Here is a 16,815-nt window from a genome sequence, read left to right on the forward strand (position 1 = left end):
ATCATCAAGTATTAATTTGCCCATTGAAGCAATGTCCAGAGGTGAACACACCCCTTTGACGTTGAAAACAACTAGCCAATGAAAGGAGAGTGATTAGAGACGAACAGTGAGATTGACCAATTATTTAAGTGACAGGAGGCGGTAGGTAGCCTTATCACCGGTTAGGTCGGATGTCGACTTGCCTGACCGGATGGTGGAAGTTTTGTTTTGTGAGTTTTCTATCCGTTTCGTTGACTTTGAGTATTTTTCGTGTTTATAAGAACACGTTACTGTAATCCCACTAAATTTGAAGTTACACAATTTGTAAGCAGCATATTTTCCTTTGATAGAGTGAAGACAGGGCGGCTTGAAAGGTGGAATTCAACACTTCGGAGTAACCCGAGCACCTTGCTAACTAGTAACGTTAACGTAGTAGGCTAACGTTAGTTCGGGAGGGGAGCCGATCCAACGAAACCATGGGGAACCGGGGGATGGAAGATTTGATCCCCCTTATCAACAAACTTCAGGACGCTTTCAGTTCCATCGGCCAGAGTTGTAACTTGGACCTACCGCAAATTGCTGTGGTCGGTGGGCAGAGTGCTGGAAAAAGCTCGGTCTTGGAAAATTTCGTTGGCAGGTTGGTGGTGCTCACTCAACTCAATTTGCAAAAGCTCCCTGGAGTCAGCTTTTAGTAAGAAATTTCGCTAGCTAGATAACCAGTTGGTAGAGTTGTGAGATGATCCGTGCTCCTAAACTGGTATTTGGTCACATACTCATTTACGCACTTGGCGTAAGCAAACAAAACATAACGAAAGAGGAGGAACGAAATGTTGACGTTAGATGCGACGTTTGCGTGGCAAGCCAGGGCGGATGACAAATGTTTCAAAGGAAATCGTGAAAAGTTGCCTGGGGGCACTGGTCTCGGACCAGAAATATTACCTAGTAGTATCTATTTATGTAAGGAAATAAAACTAAATGCAATAAATATGGACCAAATAACTTTGCTATCTAGCGTTTTGGGGGCAACTTGCTCCTGCAATAGTGTCAGCGGTTGTCAGCAGGGCCGAACACGGAAATTAAATCAGGCTACTTTAGTCGACTGATCAGTAGATTAGATTGATAACTTAATTATTTGTGTATTGTAGACTGTTCCCAGTACACATTGAATTGTTTTACATTTGAGATGTACGTAATTTATAACTCTCTGGGTGACATGATGACATTACACAACTAGCTACAGTAGCTGCTTTAATCTGTATGGAGTGTAGTCTAGAATGTAGGTATATGAAAAACATTTAGTTGAATATTAGGCTGTTTGTCTCCCTTTAATCCACTTAAATATGATGCTACACTTGGCAAGTTGGGGTGCCACAAAGAGGCCAACAACATTGGTTTCCCAGAGGTGTTTGCATAGGATCTGCTGTTGTGTATAATTTCTATACCCTTATGAATTTTATACCCTTTGCCTGTAAAAAAACAAAAAATATTACCGGTAGTTAGGCAATGTATCCTGCGTAAAAATGCTGTATAGTTTTGTGGGGTCCAAAGAACTTGTTTATAGTGAGTAAGTACAGAGATAATAGGTGGGTGTAGTGTAGACTGGAGAAAAATGTATTGTGTGTGATGTCACACTGGTGTTTAGCCCTTGAATGACTCCGTTACATTACACAAGTCATTGGAGGAAGGAGTTTTGTTAATATCCCCAACGCTCGGTCTGAGCATTAACGCCTTGATCACACTGACAGTGTTTTGCATTTTGGTACACCAGGAGTACATTAATTTCCAATGGAACACTGCGAACACTGCATAGACAGCTTGACAAAAATGTTAGCAGAAGGTGAATGTTAAACTTTTGTTGCACATGCTGCAAACCATTTTGCGCAAGGACACTGTAGGTGTGATCGAGGCGTAACGTGCATCGCTTGCGGTACGGTTTTGGAAGCGTACGGACCTTTTCTTTCATATCAGCGGGAAATAATTTTCTAAAACGAAAGCATAAATTGATATACACCTTTTTAATAGGGTTAGGGTTACTGTTCTCACAACGCCATATCTCTATGTTACAGCGCATGTTTATGCGAGACAGATGCTAATTAGCTATCTAGCATGCTATGAACACCTGTTTGTGACGGAAGATTGCTGCCAGAAACGTGTTGTCACTGAAAATACTGTCATGTGCAACTGTGATAAAGCCTGCTAAAACATTGTATAGTAAGTGTATGTTTTGCATAGTGAAATTATATTTGTGTAACATTAAAAGTAAAGGGCTTTATGATTTTAGAATCGATTCACGTTTAGATTGAGTTTTTGGCTGCCAGAGCCAGTCTACCTCTGAAAATAACAACATAAGATCCTTGGACCTTAATGAGTAATGGTAGACTTCTTAAGAGTACATCTTGGGCTAACTGGTGTTCTGCCCTTGTTTCAAAGGGAAACCTAGGTGTAGGCTGGTCTCCCACGGGTCTATTTATAAGTTCCATGCCACACCTGGAAATCGGCAGTGGGACAGGACCCACTATGCACCACCTATATCATGGCAGTCTATCACTAGGCAACATTCTATACTTTTGTGTTGCACATAATCAATCGCCTTGGGCCTAATACTTTCCCCCTGTCAGGCTAATGAATGAAAATATGTACTCTATACCTGAGCTGCACCGGTTTTGTTCATTTATAATGCACTGACTGTCCCTATCACTCACTAACCCAGTTTAGTGTTGGCTCTGAGGAGACTGTTGGATAGGATGTGTGTATGATGTATAAACAACAGGTGTGTACCTGGGTCTGTCATCATTTCCTATTTTCTCGCTAGCCTAGTCTGTTTTTAAACAAAAATGATCTATCAGCAAGAAATAGGCATTCAATAGAATTTCAAGACTATAGCATTGTGTTGACTCACAGCTTATTGCAGAACTAGGCAACTCGTCATTTCCACTTGAGTGCTTCCTCTTTCTCACCCCATTTGATTGTTTTCTATTGAACAGTAGAAATTCACAATCTCTCCTTGCCTGTTGGTGTTGTGTGATCTAACCCACAGCCCTCTTTAACAGGCTGGTCCTGTCTCTGTCTCCCACATCAGCAGTGTGTGAGATCACCCTTCATATAAAGACACAAAACAAGCACCCATGAAAGCAGCTTGTTAAGCAGGTTTTCCCAATTCAAAGACTCACTCAGAAGAATATTACGCACAAACACACACACACACTTTTTCTAGCTATGCATTGCCTTGCACATCAAATACATGGAGCATTTCCATAGTCAAATGGGAGCATACTAGATGACCACTCAACACACACATGTAGTTTCAGATGAGGGACTTTGCACTCAAACAGCACTTGACAGATGTCTGCTGTAATTAACGTTAGTCATTTTCTGCTGACCTCAATTTTCCTGCCAGAAATGACCTCCCACATTCCCCTGTTGACAGCTCTTAGGGAAGTAAGCTCACACACAGGTGCACACTCAAACATGCCTACACAAATGCACAACAAAGCATTTAGAGTTATGCCCATATGAGAGGGACGTGTAACGGGGGTCAGTGTGATGCTAACAGCTTAGCTTCCTCCACTGTCCGACTGCCCTTGCCTGGCTACCCAGACACTTTGCTCCGGCCAAATGCTACGCCACACCCACGGACCTTAGATCCAGACCCATTGCTGAGAAGGAACTGAGTACCTCTCTGACACTTTACCGAATTTGAACACATTCTGGGCTGTCTGATTGGTCCTGAAACCGATGGGTTGGGCCAGAGCCAGAACACGTGGGTAAAGCAGCTGTTTAAAAATATGTCATTGGCTTTGATACTCTGATTAGAGACGATCCAATCGATGATGGCTTTGTTTTGTATGAGGCCCATGTTCACCACAAATGACTTCAGTGATGGCAGTCTCAGACTAAACTATGTAGCGAATCACAGAGCAACGGAACAATGAGTTGTCAGGCCCATACTGGGCTTGAACCTGTGATCCTCTGCTTTGCAACACACGTGACCGCCCTCAACAACCTTCCAACTGGTTACGCCACCCAAAATATATCCAAATTGTATTATTACCACCACATCATCAACATTAAGGGACATGGGCAGCTGTGAGGAGGAGGTTTTATTCTCCAGGTCTTTAACTGTTTTCCAGAACTTCTTGGTTAGACCCACAGAGAGAGAATTGCTTCTTAAAGTAACTAACTTTGGCCTTCTGGATGGCCTGAGTGCACTTATTTCTCATTTGCCTGAATGAGAGCCAGTCAGCCTGAGTATGCGTGTGCCAAGCCTTTCGCCAAATGCAATTCTTGAGGTGGAGTAACTCTGCCTGAGCACAGTCGAACCAGGGTCTGAATCTGTTTTTTAATTCTAATTTTCTTAAAACGGTGATCACTAAGGTATCATTGATGTTTTCTGTAATGACCTATCAGGATTATTTGTGAGGATAACACCAAGGAGAGTAGCCACTGGGGCGGCAGGTAGCCTAGTGGTTAGACCGTTGGGCCAGTAACCGAAAGGTTACTAGATCGAATCCCTGAGCTGACAAGGTAAAAATGCTCGGTGCTGATGTTGGCCAAAAACACCCAGCAACAGTCAACGGAGCTATTTGAAAGTTTAATGCTTAATGCTTTTTTTATAAGATAAGTTTAATGCTAGCAACTTGCCTTGGCTTACTGCATTCGTGTAACAGGCAGTCAGTCTCCTTGTGGAGTGCAACGGTCGTTATTGCGTTGGACTAGTTAACTGTAAGATTGCAAGATTGGATCCCCCGAGCTGACAAGGTGAAAATCTGTCGTTCTGCCCCTGAACGAGGCAGTTAACGCACCGTTCCTTGGCCGTCATTGAAAATAAGAATGTGTTCTTAACTGACTTGCCTAGTTAAATAAAGATGAAATAATGGTGTATTTTTTTTGTTTTAAATACAGATTTCCGATTGTTATGAACTTGAAATCGGCCCTAATTAATCGGCCATTCCGATTAATCGGTCGACCTCTAGTCCAGGGTGAATAAGTAATAGAGGGGCACTAGCCTAACCCTTGTTGCTCCCCTTCTCAGAGAGTCATCAGACATGGCTGCATCTATCAACACCTGTACTCGAATAAACAAATACCACACCAAGGACAATAAAAACGCTATTAGCAGATGCTGCCATTAAATGGATACCACTCTGCTTTGGCTTTCTGTATAATGGTTCTGTGTGCTGAATTGCACTCTGTGGTATTAATGAAATGTCATTTTCCATGCTTTTCTCTTTTATGTGTATGTGTGTTATTGGACTATGAATAACTTGATGTAGATCATTGAGGATCTTGTGGTCTCCACTCTGGCTCTCTGTGTGGCTGTTGGACTGTGATGTCATTGTCCCTGGGGGCGGGAGTATGGAGGTCATATCTAGCTGTACAAGCTGGTTGGGGCTGGGCTGTTATCTGATTTGCTGTGCCAGTGCTGGAAGTGGAGTAGAGGAGACTAGTGGACTGTGAACCTGGGAGGTGACCAGGAACTGACTGACTCACATGGTTTGCGAATTGGAAGGTTTTGCCTAAATGGTAACAAATTAAGAGGAAATTATGCACACCGCTTGGAGGGAAAAGCAATAGGAATGTTGACCATCTAAAATCTGTCTTGTACATCAAGCTGCATCTTTGCAAAAGCTCAGTCACACACTGTCCACTCAGCTTTTGTAGTCTATTTGATTCTTGAAAGTGGACTGAAAGCCTGACGAGGCAGTCAGACTTGAGGCTGTGAATGTGGAAACCATAATGATAGAGGTCTAAGATGCCACATGAGTTAATCCCACGCCTCTCACCAAACCTCAGACCCATGTTTGTGTTCCACACCCCTCCTGGTAAACCATACAGTGACCTCAACATTTCAGTCTACTACACAGTCATCCACGTACAAAGTCTACTACACACTGTCTACTACTCAGTCATCCAGAGACAGTCATCCACGGCCATAGTCTACTACAGCGTCATCCAGAAGCAGTCTACTACACACAGTCTACTATAATTCTTCTTAATCTTTTTGCATCTTAATGAGAACAGACAAACATTATTAATATTTATCATTTATTAATTGAACATGCTAACCTTTTTGTCTTAGTTTAAACATTTTACTATGGAACCATTTTATATTTAGATCAGGCCAGTACTCTACACAGACCGGCGCACCATAACCAGTCAGAGCTGCAGTAGGCCTATGTGCAAATAGCCATTGCCATATATGGATCTGCCATTCACTTTTGAACTGGACTGTGTTTACAGCATGAGTGGTCACTAGTAGATGCACTTGTTTTGAGATCAAAGTGAGAGCTGCATGTGTTCATATTCCTTGCTAGTTAGTGAGTTATTATCCCAGTTATAGCTAACTTTTAGTCAACAATGGAGTGGTTGCTTAATAGAAGAGTTCAAAATGTGGGCATTTCTAGCCATCTTTGAAAAGCGAGTCCATTAAAGAGCTTTGGTCTTAAATGGGTAGTGTTGTATTTTGAGACTGTATTGAATAAGCTAAGTGGAATAATAGGCAGAGGGTAGCATAATTTGTCTGATTCTCTGTAATAATGGTATGGGAATAATGCATTTTATTTTGTAAAGGGGTTTCTTGCATCAAACAACACATTTTCAGTCACCTTATCTGAAGGACAAGTGAATACACAGGTTAATGTAAGGTCCTGCATGTTTTTTTTTTTCAAAAGTCTCATGGAATGTACAGTAGTTGCTCCACTAAAAGTTTGCAATTATGCTGTGGGACTTGGAGGTAATTTGTGTTTTATTGCAGTACCCTGCGTCACCACTTCATTGCTCCAGACCAGCGAATGGGGGAGTTAGAGCACTGATTATGCTTTTGGGTTCTACTGTGCTTTTTGGTCCTACTAATGAATGGGCAACATAAACCTAAATGGAAACGGATAATTGTGCACAACTTCAGTATTACTTACTAAAACACTTGTTACACTAAGTTTATTTAATTTTGTTGGGTTTATTTTGCTTTTACTGTAGGCCACTTCTGACCGGTCATGTTGTACAGCGCCTGAGTGGCGCAACGGTCTAGGACACTGCATAGCAGTGCATGCTGTTGCAACAGATGCTGGTTCAATACCCGTGCCGGCTTTGACTGGGAGACCCATAAGATGACTGCAGGTTTTGATATCTCTCCCTCTAAAACAGAAATAATTCTAAATGACAAACTGGCTTTATTTACAAATCACTCCATGTTCAAGAATGGCATTTTTCTCTCTCATTTTACGTAATATGAAAACTAATATCCAAAATATTGTTATTTTTTTTAAACAAAGCGATTATTATTAATTTAGAATGATATAAAAGCCTGTTGAATATTCTCATAGATATATTATTATTAACCCTCTTATTAGCAGGACAATATATATTGGTTCCCAAGGGGCATTGCACTCATAATGGCGCTTACTAGGGAAACGTTCCCGTTGTTCTGTTCTTAGTGCCAGTCTGCACGTTCAAACTAAAACAATGTAACTAATAATGCTTTCGTTAACAAAATAGTGATAAAAATACTCTTTCCAAATGGCAATGTTTGTTTAGTTATGGATCCATAACGAATTACTATGGGAATAAATATCCCTGAATTACAGAAATATTGGAACAAAGTTGTCTAATGAAGGTAAACAAATTGTTGTTTACTGGAATATACTCTTTCAAACACATACGGTCACGTTGTAAAGCACCATAAAGTATATTAGCAGGGCTATATTTTGGCCTTTATGGGCAGCGCACAATTGGACCAGTGTTTCTCTCCCTCTAAAAACAGAAATGAATGTTTTGGAATTTACAAATATTATTTTAGCCTTTTTATTCAGATTACAATCCCTCATTTTTTTTCATTTTTTTTAACGAAATATATATAAAAATCAAGTTGATGACAGTCATATAGACCAGCACCTACATAAAGCTGAGTGACTCACTCATTCATGGCTTTGGATCAAAATAAATAAGTACCAACATGCTTTTTCATAGTCTTTTAATAAAGAAATGTTTTGGCCTGCACACCATGTACAGTATTATAATAGCTGATTATGGGCTATACCTTCACCAACACCTCTCAGTATTTTGATATATTGTGGATGGGATCCCCGAGTGGATGGGGGCTCCTGCAGTGCAAAATGCTTTGCTACAGATGCAGGTTCGATACCCGTGCCGGCCGCCACCAGGAGACCCATGAGGTGGCGTTTGGTTTTCATTTAGATTCCTCCAATCCTCTATATGTAAATATTGGCGGAGAGTCATGTCATATTTTTTATATAATGTAGGCCTACCGTAGACGATGTGAGTCTCACTAGTGTTGAGTAATGTGCTGATAAAAGTGGTGTAGGTCTTATTTATTTAAAGAGCGTATTGAAGTTAGAAGCAATAGGATTTGAAGCAATAGCCTACAACTATTTTAGAACCATTCCCGCTGCTCTGAGACGAGCACGGGGACTGTTCTTGATATATCAATGAGATTTTTATTTTCTCTGAATCTCTGTGTATTGGTTAGACTAGAATTAGAAAATGTTATGTTCTTAGTGTAACTTTTTATTTAACTTGGCAAGTCGGTTAAGAACAAATTCTTATTTACAAGGACAGCCTACTCCTTCTTTAGCTAAATTTAGCTAGATTCTCTAGATAGCCCAGTACTGTACTCACGTTGTACAGCGCCGTATTTTCCTTTCTGTCCTAATGGAAACCCAAGAGTTTTTTTTTTGTTTTTCTTGGAATAGAAACACCATAATATTAATTAACCAAGTACCAGTCAAAAGTTTGGACACCTACTCATTCCAGGCTTTTTCTTTATTTGTACTATTTTCTACATTGTGGAATAATAGTGAAGACATCACAACTATGAAATAACACACATGGAATCAGTTAGATTCTTATTTACAAGAACAGCCTACTCCTTCCTCCCCGTCGGGGAATAGAACCCCGGTTTCTCGCATGCCAGCACGACACGGGGATTCTTTAGCTAAATAGCCCAGTACTGTAGCCTACTCCCAACCATCACGTTGTACAGCGCCAAATTTTTGGTTCCACCCTAACGGAAACCCAGAGGGTTTTTTGTTTTTCTTGGAATAGAAACACCATTTTCAGAAATGTTGCATTTTCTTAATATCATTCCCATATACTATGTTCTACAAAAAGGTTTTCAATTCTCTAGTACAGCCACTATTGAAGGCTATCAAATGCTTCTCAAAGATGCCCTCTGGTGGTCAAACTAGCACTAACTAGCATTAATGGTACCAGTGGTTCACACTTAAATAACGTACCATAGAATTCTGCGGCACCATGCAAGCTGCGCCGCTGTACGATGCAACTTTTAAAGGACGAACCACTGTATGCCCAAACTGAACACCACACATTTGCTGCTACTGTAGACAATGATAGAACAGCTATTTCCGTAATGTTATGGGATGCTTTTTCTCTCCATTGTTTTTAATGATAGGCCACTCTGGTAGGCAGGCATACATTATTAAGCGGGTACGGCCTCCATGTTCACAGTAAGGCATGCCGGAAGTTGCACAGAATTTCGACAATGTTCAAATTTGCACTCCGCTGACCTGAAATTTGCACATTTCCCTCAAAATGTAAGAACATTGCTTAGAACTATAAGTTAAGCATAACTATAGGAAATCTAAGATGCGTCAAATAAATGATATCCAGCTCAGAGAAACCGCTATGCATTTGGTTTGCTAACTGGCTAGCTAAGTGGCTAGATGTCAAGCTTCTTGGTTTCAGCAGAGACATTCAATTCCCTCCTGGATCAACATCCCTGTTGCCTAAATTGTTTTGTGCGCCCCAAAATATAAATAAAAATATACATTTTGAAATGGCGCCCCTTGTCTGCACTTCCGGTAATACTCTATACCCTGGAAAAAAGGGACATGAAGTGTATGACGGTATGAACATTGGAAACCGCCCAACCCTACAGTCTACTACACAGTCATCCAGGGACTATTTGATAGAAGCACAAGCATTTCACTACACTCTCATTAACATCTGCTAACCATGTGTATGTGACAAATATAATTTGATTTGACAGTCTAGAACACATCTACTACACAGTCGACTACAGTAATCCAGGGACACAGTCTCCAAAACACAGTCAAGTAGTCTACTGCAGAGCTGAGAATATTTTAATAGGCCAGTCAGTCTATTACTGTCATCCAGTCTACTACAGTACATAGGCTACTCTGAACCAGACCATGCTGGGCTGCTTCCAGCCTCAGTGTATAACAGTCAGGGTGGGTTGAAGTTGGGAAGAATTCCATTTCTGTTAGTAGATTTATTCCATAGGGATCCTATTCAAACCCTGATCTTGAATTTAGATGGAATTCACCCCAACCCTGATGGCTGTGGAATCCCTGGTAGTGAGAGGTAGATCAGAGGCAGGGGAGTATTCAATGTTGGTTCTGTCTGACCCTTCTCTTTCATTGTATCTATTTTCTGCAGCATTGAAAGAGGGAGGCTCAGAGACTGCTGGTCTTTGCTTGGCCTATTCATAATGCATAGAATGATACACAATCTGTTCAGCTCCTCTATCATTTACAGCACATCAATAATGGACATGCACCCACATGTCCTCTCTTCCCTTCTAGTGGGGGCTTTTATGGCTGTATATCTCTGTGGATATGGTGTGTGTGTGTTAGGTCATGTATTTCTTCTGTGCACAAGGTGCATGTACTCACAGAAGTATCTTGTTCTGGCCGTGTCTCTGACTATCTGTGTGATACTGTGATCATTTGTCTGTCTTTGTCCAGTTGAACTGATGAAGTGTGTGTGAATGGAGAGGAGGACGGGTCCAGTGAGAGTGGTGGGGATGTATAACTAGTGTAATACATTGGAGGTAGACCGATTTAATCGAAATGGCCGATTTAGTTAGGGTCGATTTCAAGTTTTCATAACAATCGGAAATCGGTATTTTTGGGCGCCGATTTGCTTTTATTTTCATAACTTTTATTTAACTAGGCAAGTCAGTTAAGAACACATTCTTATTTTCAATGACGGCCTAGGAACGGTGGGTTAACTGCCTCGTTCAGGGGCAGAACGACAGATTTTCACCTTGTCAGCTCAGGGGATCCAATCTTGCCACCTTACAGTTAACTAGTCCAACGCAATAATGACCTGCCTCTCTCTTGTTGCACTCCACAAGGAGACTGCCTGTTACGTGAATGCAGTAAGCCAAGGTAAGTTGCTAGCTAGCATTAAACTTATCTTATAAAAAAACAATCAATCATAATCACTAGTTAACTACACATGGTTGATGATATTACTAGATATTATCTAGCGTGTCCTGCGTCGCATATAATCTGACTGAGCATACAAGCATCTGACTGAGCTGTGGTAGGCAGAAGCAGGCGCGTAAACATTAATTCAAACAGCACTTTCATGCGTTTTGCCAGCAGCTCGTCGTTGTGCGTCAAGCATTGCGCTGTTTATGACTTCAAGCCTATCAACTCCCGTGATGAGGCTGGTGTAACTGAAGTGAAATGGCTGGCTAGTTAGCGCGCACTAATAGCGTTTCAAACGTCACTAGCTCTGAGCCTTGCAGTGGTTGTTTACCTTGCTCTGCATGGGTAACGCTGCTTCGATGGTGGCTGTTGTGTTGCTGGTTCGAGCCCAGGGAGGAGTGAGGAGAGGGATGGAAGCTATAATGTTACACTGGCAATACTAAAGTGCCTATAAGAACATCCAATAGTCAAAGGTTAATGAAATACAAATGTTATAGAGGGAAATAGTCCTATAATAACTACAACCTAAAACTTCTTACCTGGGAATATTGAAGACTCATGTTAAAAGGAACCACCAGCTTTCATATGTTCTCATGTTCTGAGCAAGGAACTGAAACGCTAGCTTTCTTACATAGCACATATTGCACTTTTACTTTCTTCTCCAACACTTTGTTTTTGCATTATTTAAACCAAATTTGAACGTTTCATTATTTACTTGAGGCTAAATTGATTTTATTGATTTATTATATTAAGTTAAAATAAGTGTTCATTCAGTATTGTTGTAATTGTCATTATTACAAATACATTTTCTTTTAATCGGACGATTTTTAATCTGTATCGGCTTTTTTGGTTCTCCAATAATCGGTATTGGTATCGGCATTGAAAAATCATAATCGGTCGACCTCTATAATACATTAACACTTGGAGAGGTCAGCCCTCTGCTCCTCAGCTCCCTCTCTCAACACGTCCTCAGTCTGCTCTCTGTGTCCACTCCACTTAGGCAAGTCCAGCTCTTGCTTTCCCATTTCCATCTCCCTCTCTCCCCTAATTTCCCGCTACCCTATTCCCTCTCTCTCCTATTCCCTCTCTCCTTATTCCCTCATGCCCCATCTCCCTTTCCCTCACGCACCATCTCCCTTTTTCCTCCCTCTCTCTCCACCTCTCCCTATCTCTCTCACCCCCTGCCAGAGCTTTTCTATACTGGCATCCCACTCTCCCAGTTAGGCTGGTTTTCTCTATGACAAACAAAACACTCTACATGATCTGCAGCACACAACATCAGTGCTGAACTCAGGCCATCCAGAATGTTCCCACTGTTCAACAGGTCTAGTCTATAGTGTGAGTGCCTCTGTAATAGTCAACAGTATGGCTCCATCCTGATTGTCCTGTGTGTGACATATAGTCAGTCTGCTTTAGACTAGAAGCTATCTCCATTCCCTCCGGTGTCTTTCTGCATATGGCGTTAGATGTTGGGTTAGAAAGAGGAGGAGGGAGGTAGGTTTGCCTTGTTAGACTGTGCTGTACCAGGCCCAGAGTTCAGCGTTATTACCAGCAGATGTAGGGAGTTTTCTGTTGCACATTTTATTTATTTTATTTAACCTTTTTATTTAACTAGGCAAGTCCGTTAAGAACAAAGTCTTATTTACAATGATGGCCTACCCTGACCAAACCCTAACCCGGACGACGCTGGGCCAATTGTGCACCGCCCTATGGGACTAGCAATAACGGCCGGTTGTGATACAGCCTGGAAACAAACCAGGGTCTGTAGTGACTCCTCTAGCACTGAGATGCAGTGCCTTAGACCGCTGCGCCACTCGAGAGCCCCAAAAATCAGGCTAGAAGCTACAGTAGGCAGGCAGGCAGGACCCCAGCCCAGAGTGGGAGAGTGCCGGGGAGGCAGGGTGTGGTGGCTGGTGGTTGTAGGGTATGTGTTCCCCTCTGAGAGATGACTCAATTGGGCTGTTGGGTTTGGAATGGTCCTGACTGGTGCCTGGTGATGGTCTGTCACTTTTTAAGAGGGAAACAGACAAAATATACACAAGAAAGAAACAACTCTATGTACAGTTGCACATGGTCATGCTTGTCTGCACTGTAGGCCCATGTTTGTCAGATTAAAGTTCAAATAAACTCAGCAAAAAAAAGAAACTCACTGTCACCTGCGTTTATTTTCAGAAAACTTAACGTGTAAATATGGGGGGTCAAAATCAAAAGTAAGTCAGTATCTGGAGAGACCACCAGCTGCATTAAGTACTGCAGTGCATCTCCTCCTCATGGACTGCACCAGATTTGCCAGTTCTTGCTGTGGGATGTTACCCCACTCTTCCACCAAGGCACCTGCAAGGTCCCGGACATTTATGGGGGGAATGGCCCCATCCCTCACCCTCCGATCCAACAGGTTCCAGACGTGCTCAATGAGATTGAGATCCGGGCTCTTCGCTGGCCATGGCAGAACACTTACATTCCTGTCTTGCAGGAAATCACACACAGAACGAGCAGTATGGCTGGTGGCATTGTCATGCTGGAGGGTCATGTCAGGATGAGCCAGCAAGAAGGGTACCACATGAGGGAGGAGGATGTCTTCCCTGTAACGCACAGCGTTGAGATTGCCTGCAATGACAACAAGCTCAGTCCGATGATGCTGTGACACACCGGCCCAGATCATGACGAACTCCACCTCCAAATCGATCCTGCTCCAGAGTACAGGCCTCGGTGTAACCCTCATTCCTTCCACGATAATCGTGAATCCGATCATCACCCCTGGTGAGACAGAACCGCAACTCGTCAGTGACGAGCACAATTTGCCAGTCCTGTCTGGTCCAGCGATGGTGAGTTTGTGACCATAGGCACCGGTGATGTCTGGTGAGGACCTGCCTAACAACAGGCCTACAAGCCCTCAGTCCAGCCTCTCTCAGCTGGACTTGTGGACAGTATTTGCACTGATGGAGGGATTGTGCATTCCTGGTGTAATTTGGAACGTTGCTATTGCCATCCTGTACCTGTCCCGCAGGTTTGATGTTCAGCTGTACCAATCCTGTGCAGGTGTTGTTACACACAGTCTGCCGCTGCGAGGACGATCAGCTGTCTGTCCTGTCTCCGTGTAGCGCTGTCTAAGTTGTCTCTCAGTACGGGCATTGCATTTTATTGCCCTTGCCACATCTGCAGTCCTCATGCCTCCTTGCAGCATGCCTAAGGCACGTTCATGCAGATGAGCAGGGACCGTTTAGGTGTTTTTCAGAGTCAATAGAAAGGCCTCTTTAGTGTCCTAAGTTTTCAAAACTGTGACCTTAATTGACTAAAGTCTGTAAGCTTTTGGTGTCTTAACGACCGTTCCACAGGTGCATGTTCATTAATTGTTTGTTCATTGAGCAAGCATGGGAAACGATGTTTAAACCCTTTACAATGAAGATCTGTGAAGTTATTTGGATTTTTACTAAATATCTTTGAAAGACAGGGTCCTGAAAAAGGGAGTTTATCTATGTTCAATGTGCACTGGCTAGGACTAATGAATCATCTTAATTGTCAGATAAGTGAATGTATTAAATATACTTCAGCTCAATGTCAAGTATCAAGGCTACTATGGGCGTAATCTTATCTTAGGCGGTATCTTACATATTGACACAGCCAGCTTGCAACACACAATCACTTGAAATATTCTACTGAATATATGCGCCTCGCCTTGCATCCTCATCAAGAGGCTCTCCCCTGTTCCGTCGTGCTGTGAAACCACGAGTGACAGAGTGCATCGTTCTAAATCGCCACATTACCTAAATCTATGTAACCGTGGCAACAAAATGGCTGAGCAAATGAATTGATCTTCAGGGGCATCATGAGACCAAATTACTTTAATGTCACTTCTAATTTGTTGACAGATGGGTCATGAAGTGTGACATTTCCCCATGCTCATCTATTTCGCACAGGATATAGTGTGAGGAAATGGACCTTTTAGTGTACTGAGTCATTTGACTTTCTCTGTTTTTTCTGTCTGTCTGGAGCTCGCCCCCTCACTTTCTTGGTCTCTTTCTCTCCCTCACTTAATTTTTTCCTAATTTAATTTCCCTCCTCTCTCTCAGGGATTTTCTTCCTCGAGGATCAGGCATTGTCACCCGTAGACCTCTGATCCTGCAGCTGTGCTTTAACAAAGCCGGTGAGTCTGAATTCTCATACAACCATGGCCTTATCTGTCCTCATTGCTGCTGCCATGGACCTGCCTCCTCCACTCAACAACACTGTCTGTATCCTGATAAAGACTTTCTTCTCTTCTCTCTGTCTCTCTATCTGTCTCGCTCGCTGTGTCTGTCTCGCTCTCTCTTTCTGTCGTGTCTGTAGAGTATGCAGAGTTCCTACACTGTAAAGGGAGGAAGTTTGTGGACTTTGAAGAGGTCCGGGCGGAGATTGAGGCGGAGACCGACAGGATCACAGGCTCCAACAAGGGCATCTCCCCCATCCCCATCAACCTCCGGGTCTACTCCCCTAACGGTAATGCTCACCAACAGTTATTCATTTGCTGTTAATTTTAACATATGCATGCACACGTTCAGTTGGACGTATGCGCACACACACACACACACACGCATGCACACATAAAAGCACAGCAAACACATGTATACACAATGTAACACACATCATACAGTCTACATGGCAACAGTCATAACCTTCTCCATCTCGCCCCCCCTCCATCTCTCCATCTCGCCCTCAGTGTTAAACCTGACTCTGATCGACTTGCCGGGGATGACTAAGGTGGCAGTGGGGGACCAGCCGCTGGACATAGAGCACCAGATCAGGGACATGCTGCTGCAGTTCATCACCAAGGAGAGCTGCCTCATCCTGGCCGTCACCCCCGCCAACCAGGACCTGGCCAACTCCGACGCCCTCAAGATTGCCAAGGAGGTGGACCCACAGGGTAAGGGACTAGGAGGTGGACCCACAGGGTAAGGGACTAGGAGGTGGACCCACAGGGTAAGGGACTAGGAGGTGGACCCACAGGGTAAGGGACTAGCCTAGTGGTGCTGTACTGGTTCTCTATTGGAACTCCCAGGACCAAAGGATGAGGATGGGCACTTGATTTCTGGGTGGTGTTCATTTGGTGCACCAAATAGACTGAAACATTGACGCAGTACCTGGACTTGTCCAATAAGAATATTGAATTGAAGGAGATGAGGAATGGAAGGCTGGGTGGATGGTGGACAGGCAGTAGTCAGGATTAATATGATGAGATGAAAACTGTTTGGTTCTGTTCAGGTCTGCGCACTATTGGCGTGATCACAAAGCTGGACCTGATGGACGAAGGGACGGATGCTAAAGACATCCTGGAGAACAAACTGCTACCTCTGCGTAGAGGTGAGGGGAGACACACACACACACACACACACCTCATTGACTGCAGAGGAATAAGTGTGCGCTCTCTCTCCAGGTTATATCGGCGTGGTGAACCGCAGTCAGAAGGACATAGATGGCAGGAAGGACATCCGCGCTGCGCTGGCTGCTGAGAGGAAGTTCTTCCTGTCTCACCCGGGCTACAGACACATGGCCGAGCGCATGGGCACCCCACACCTGCAGAAACAACTAAACCAGGTGAGAGATTACTCAACATTCACCTTTCTGTTATTCTACACTGATGTTCTAG

General features: G+C 43.1%; 1 protein-coding gene across 7 annotated transcripts in view; it reads left to right on the forward strand.

Moving 5' to 3' along the window:
• The first annotated feature begins 163 nt into the window (after nucleotides 1–163).
• LOC139365064 (dynamin-2) overlaps nucleotides 164–16,815 on the forward strand; it is a 35,802-nt gene continuing 19,150 nt past the window's right edge. For 3 of the 7 annotated variants that reach the window (XM_071102423.1, XM_071102424.1, XM_071102425.1), the window contains exons 1-6: nucleotides 164–616; nucleotides 15,263–15,336; nucleotides 15,519–15,668; nucleotides 15,889–16,092; nucleotides 16,431–16,529; nucleotides 16,603–16,763. In XM_071102423.1, coding sequence (XP_070958524.1) covers nucleotides 456–616; nucleotides 15,263–15,336; nucleotides 15,519–15,668; nucleotides 15,889–16,092; nucleotides 16,431–16,529; nucleotides 16,603–16,763 — 849 coding nt within the window. In that variant the 5' untranslated portion in view covers nucleotides 164–455. The remainder of the gene's footprint in view (nucleotides 617–15,262; nucleotides 15,337–15,518; nucleotides 15,669–15,888; nucleotides 16,093–16,430; nucleotides 16,530–16,602; nucleotides 16,764–16,815) is intronic. The other 4 variants (XM_071102420.1, XM_071102421.1, XM_071102422.1 and 1 more) reach the window with 4 other exon arrangements.

Source organism: Oncorhynchus clarkii, chromosome 13 (genome assembly GCF_045791955.1).
Source record: "Oncorhynchus clarkii lewisi isolate Uvic-CL-2024 chromosome 13, UVic_Ocla_1.0, whole genome shotgun sequence".
In the NCBI taxonomy this organism is placed as follows: Eukaryota; Metazoa; Chordata; class Actinopteri; order Salmoniformes; family Salmonidae; genus Oncorhynchus; species Oncorhynchus clarkii.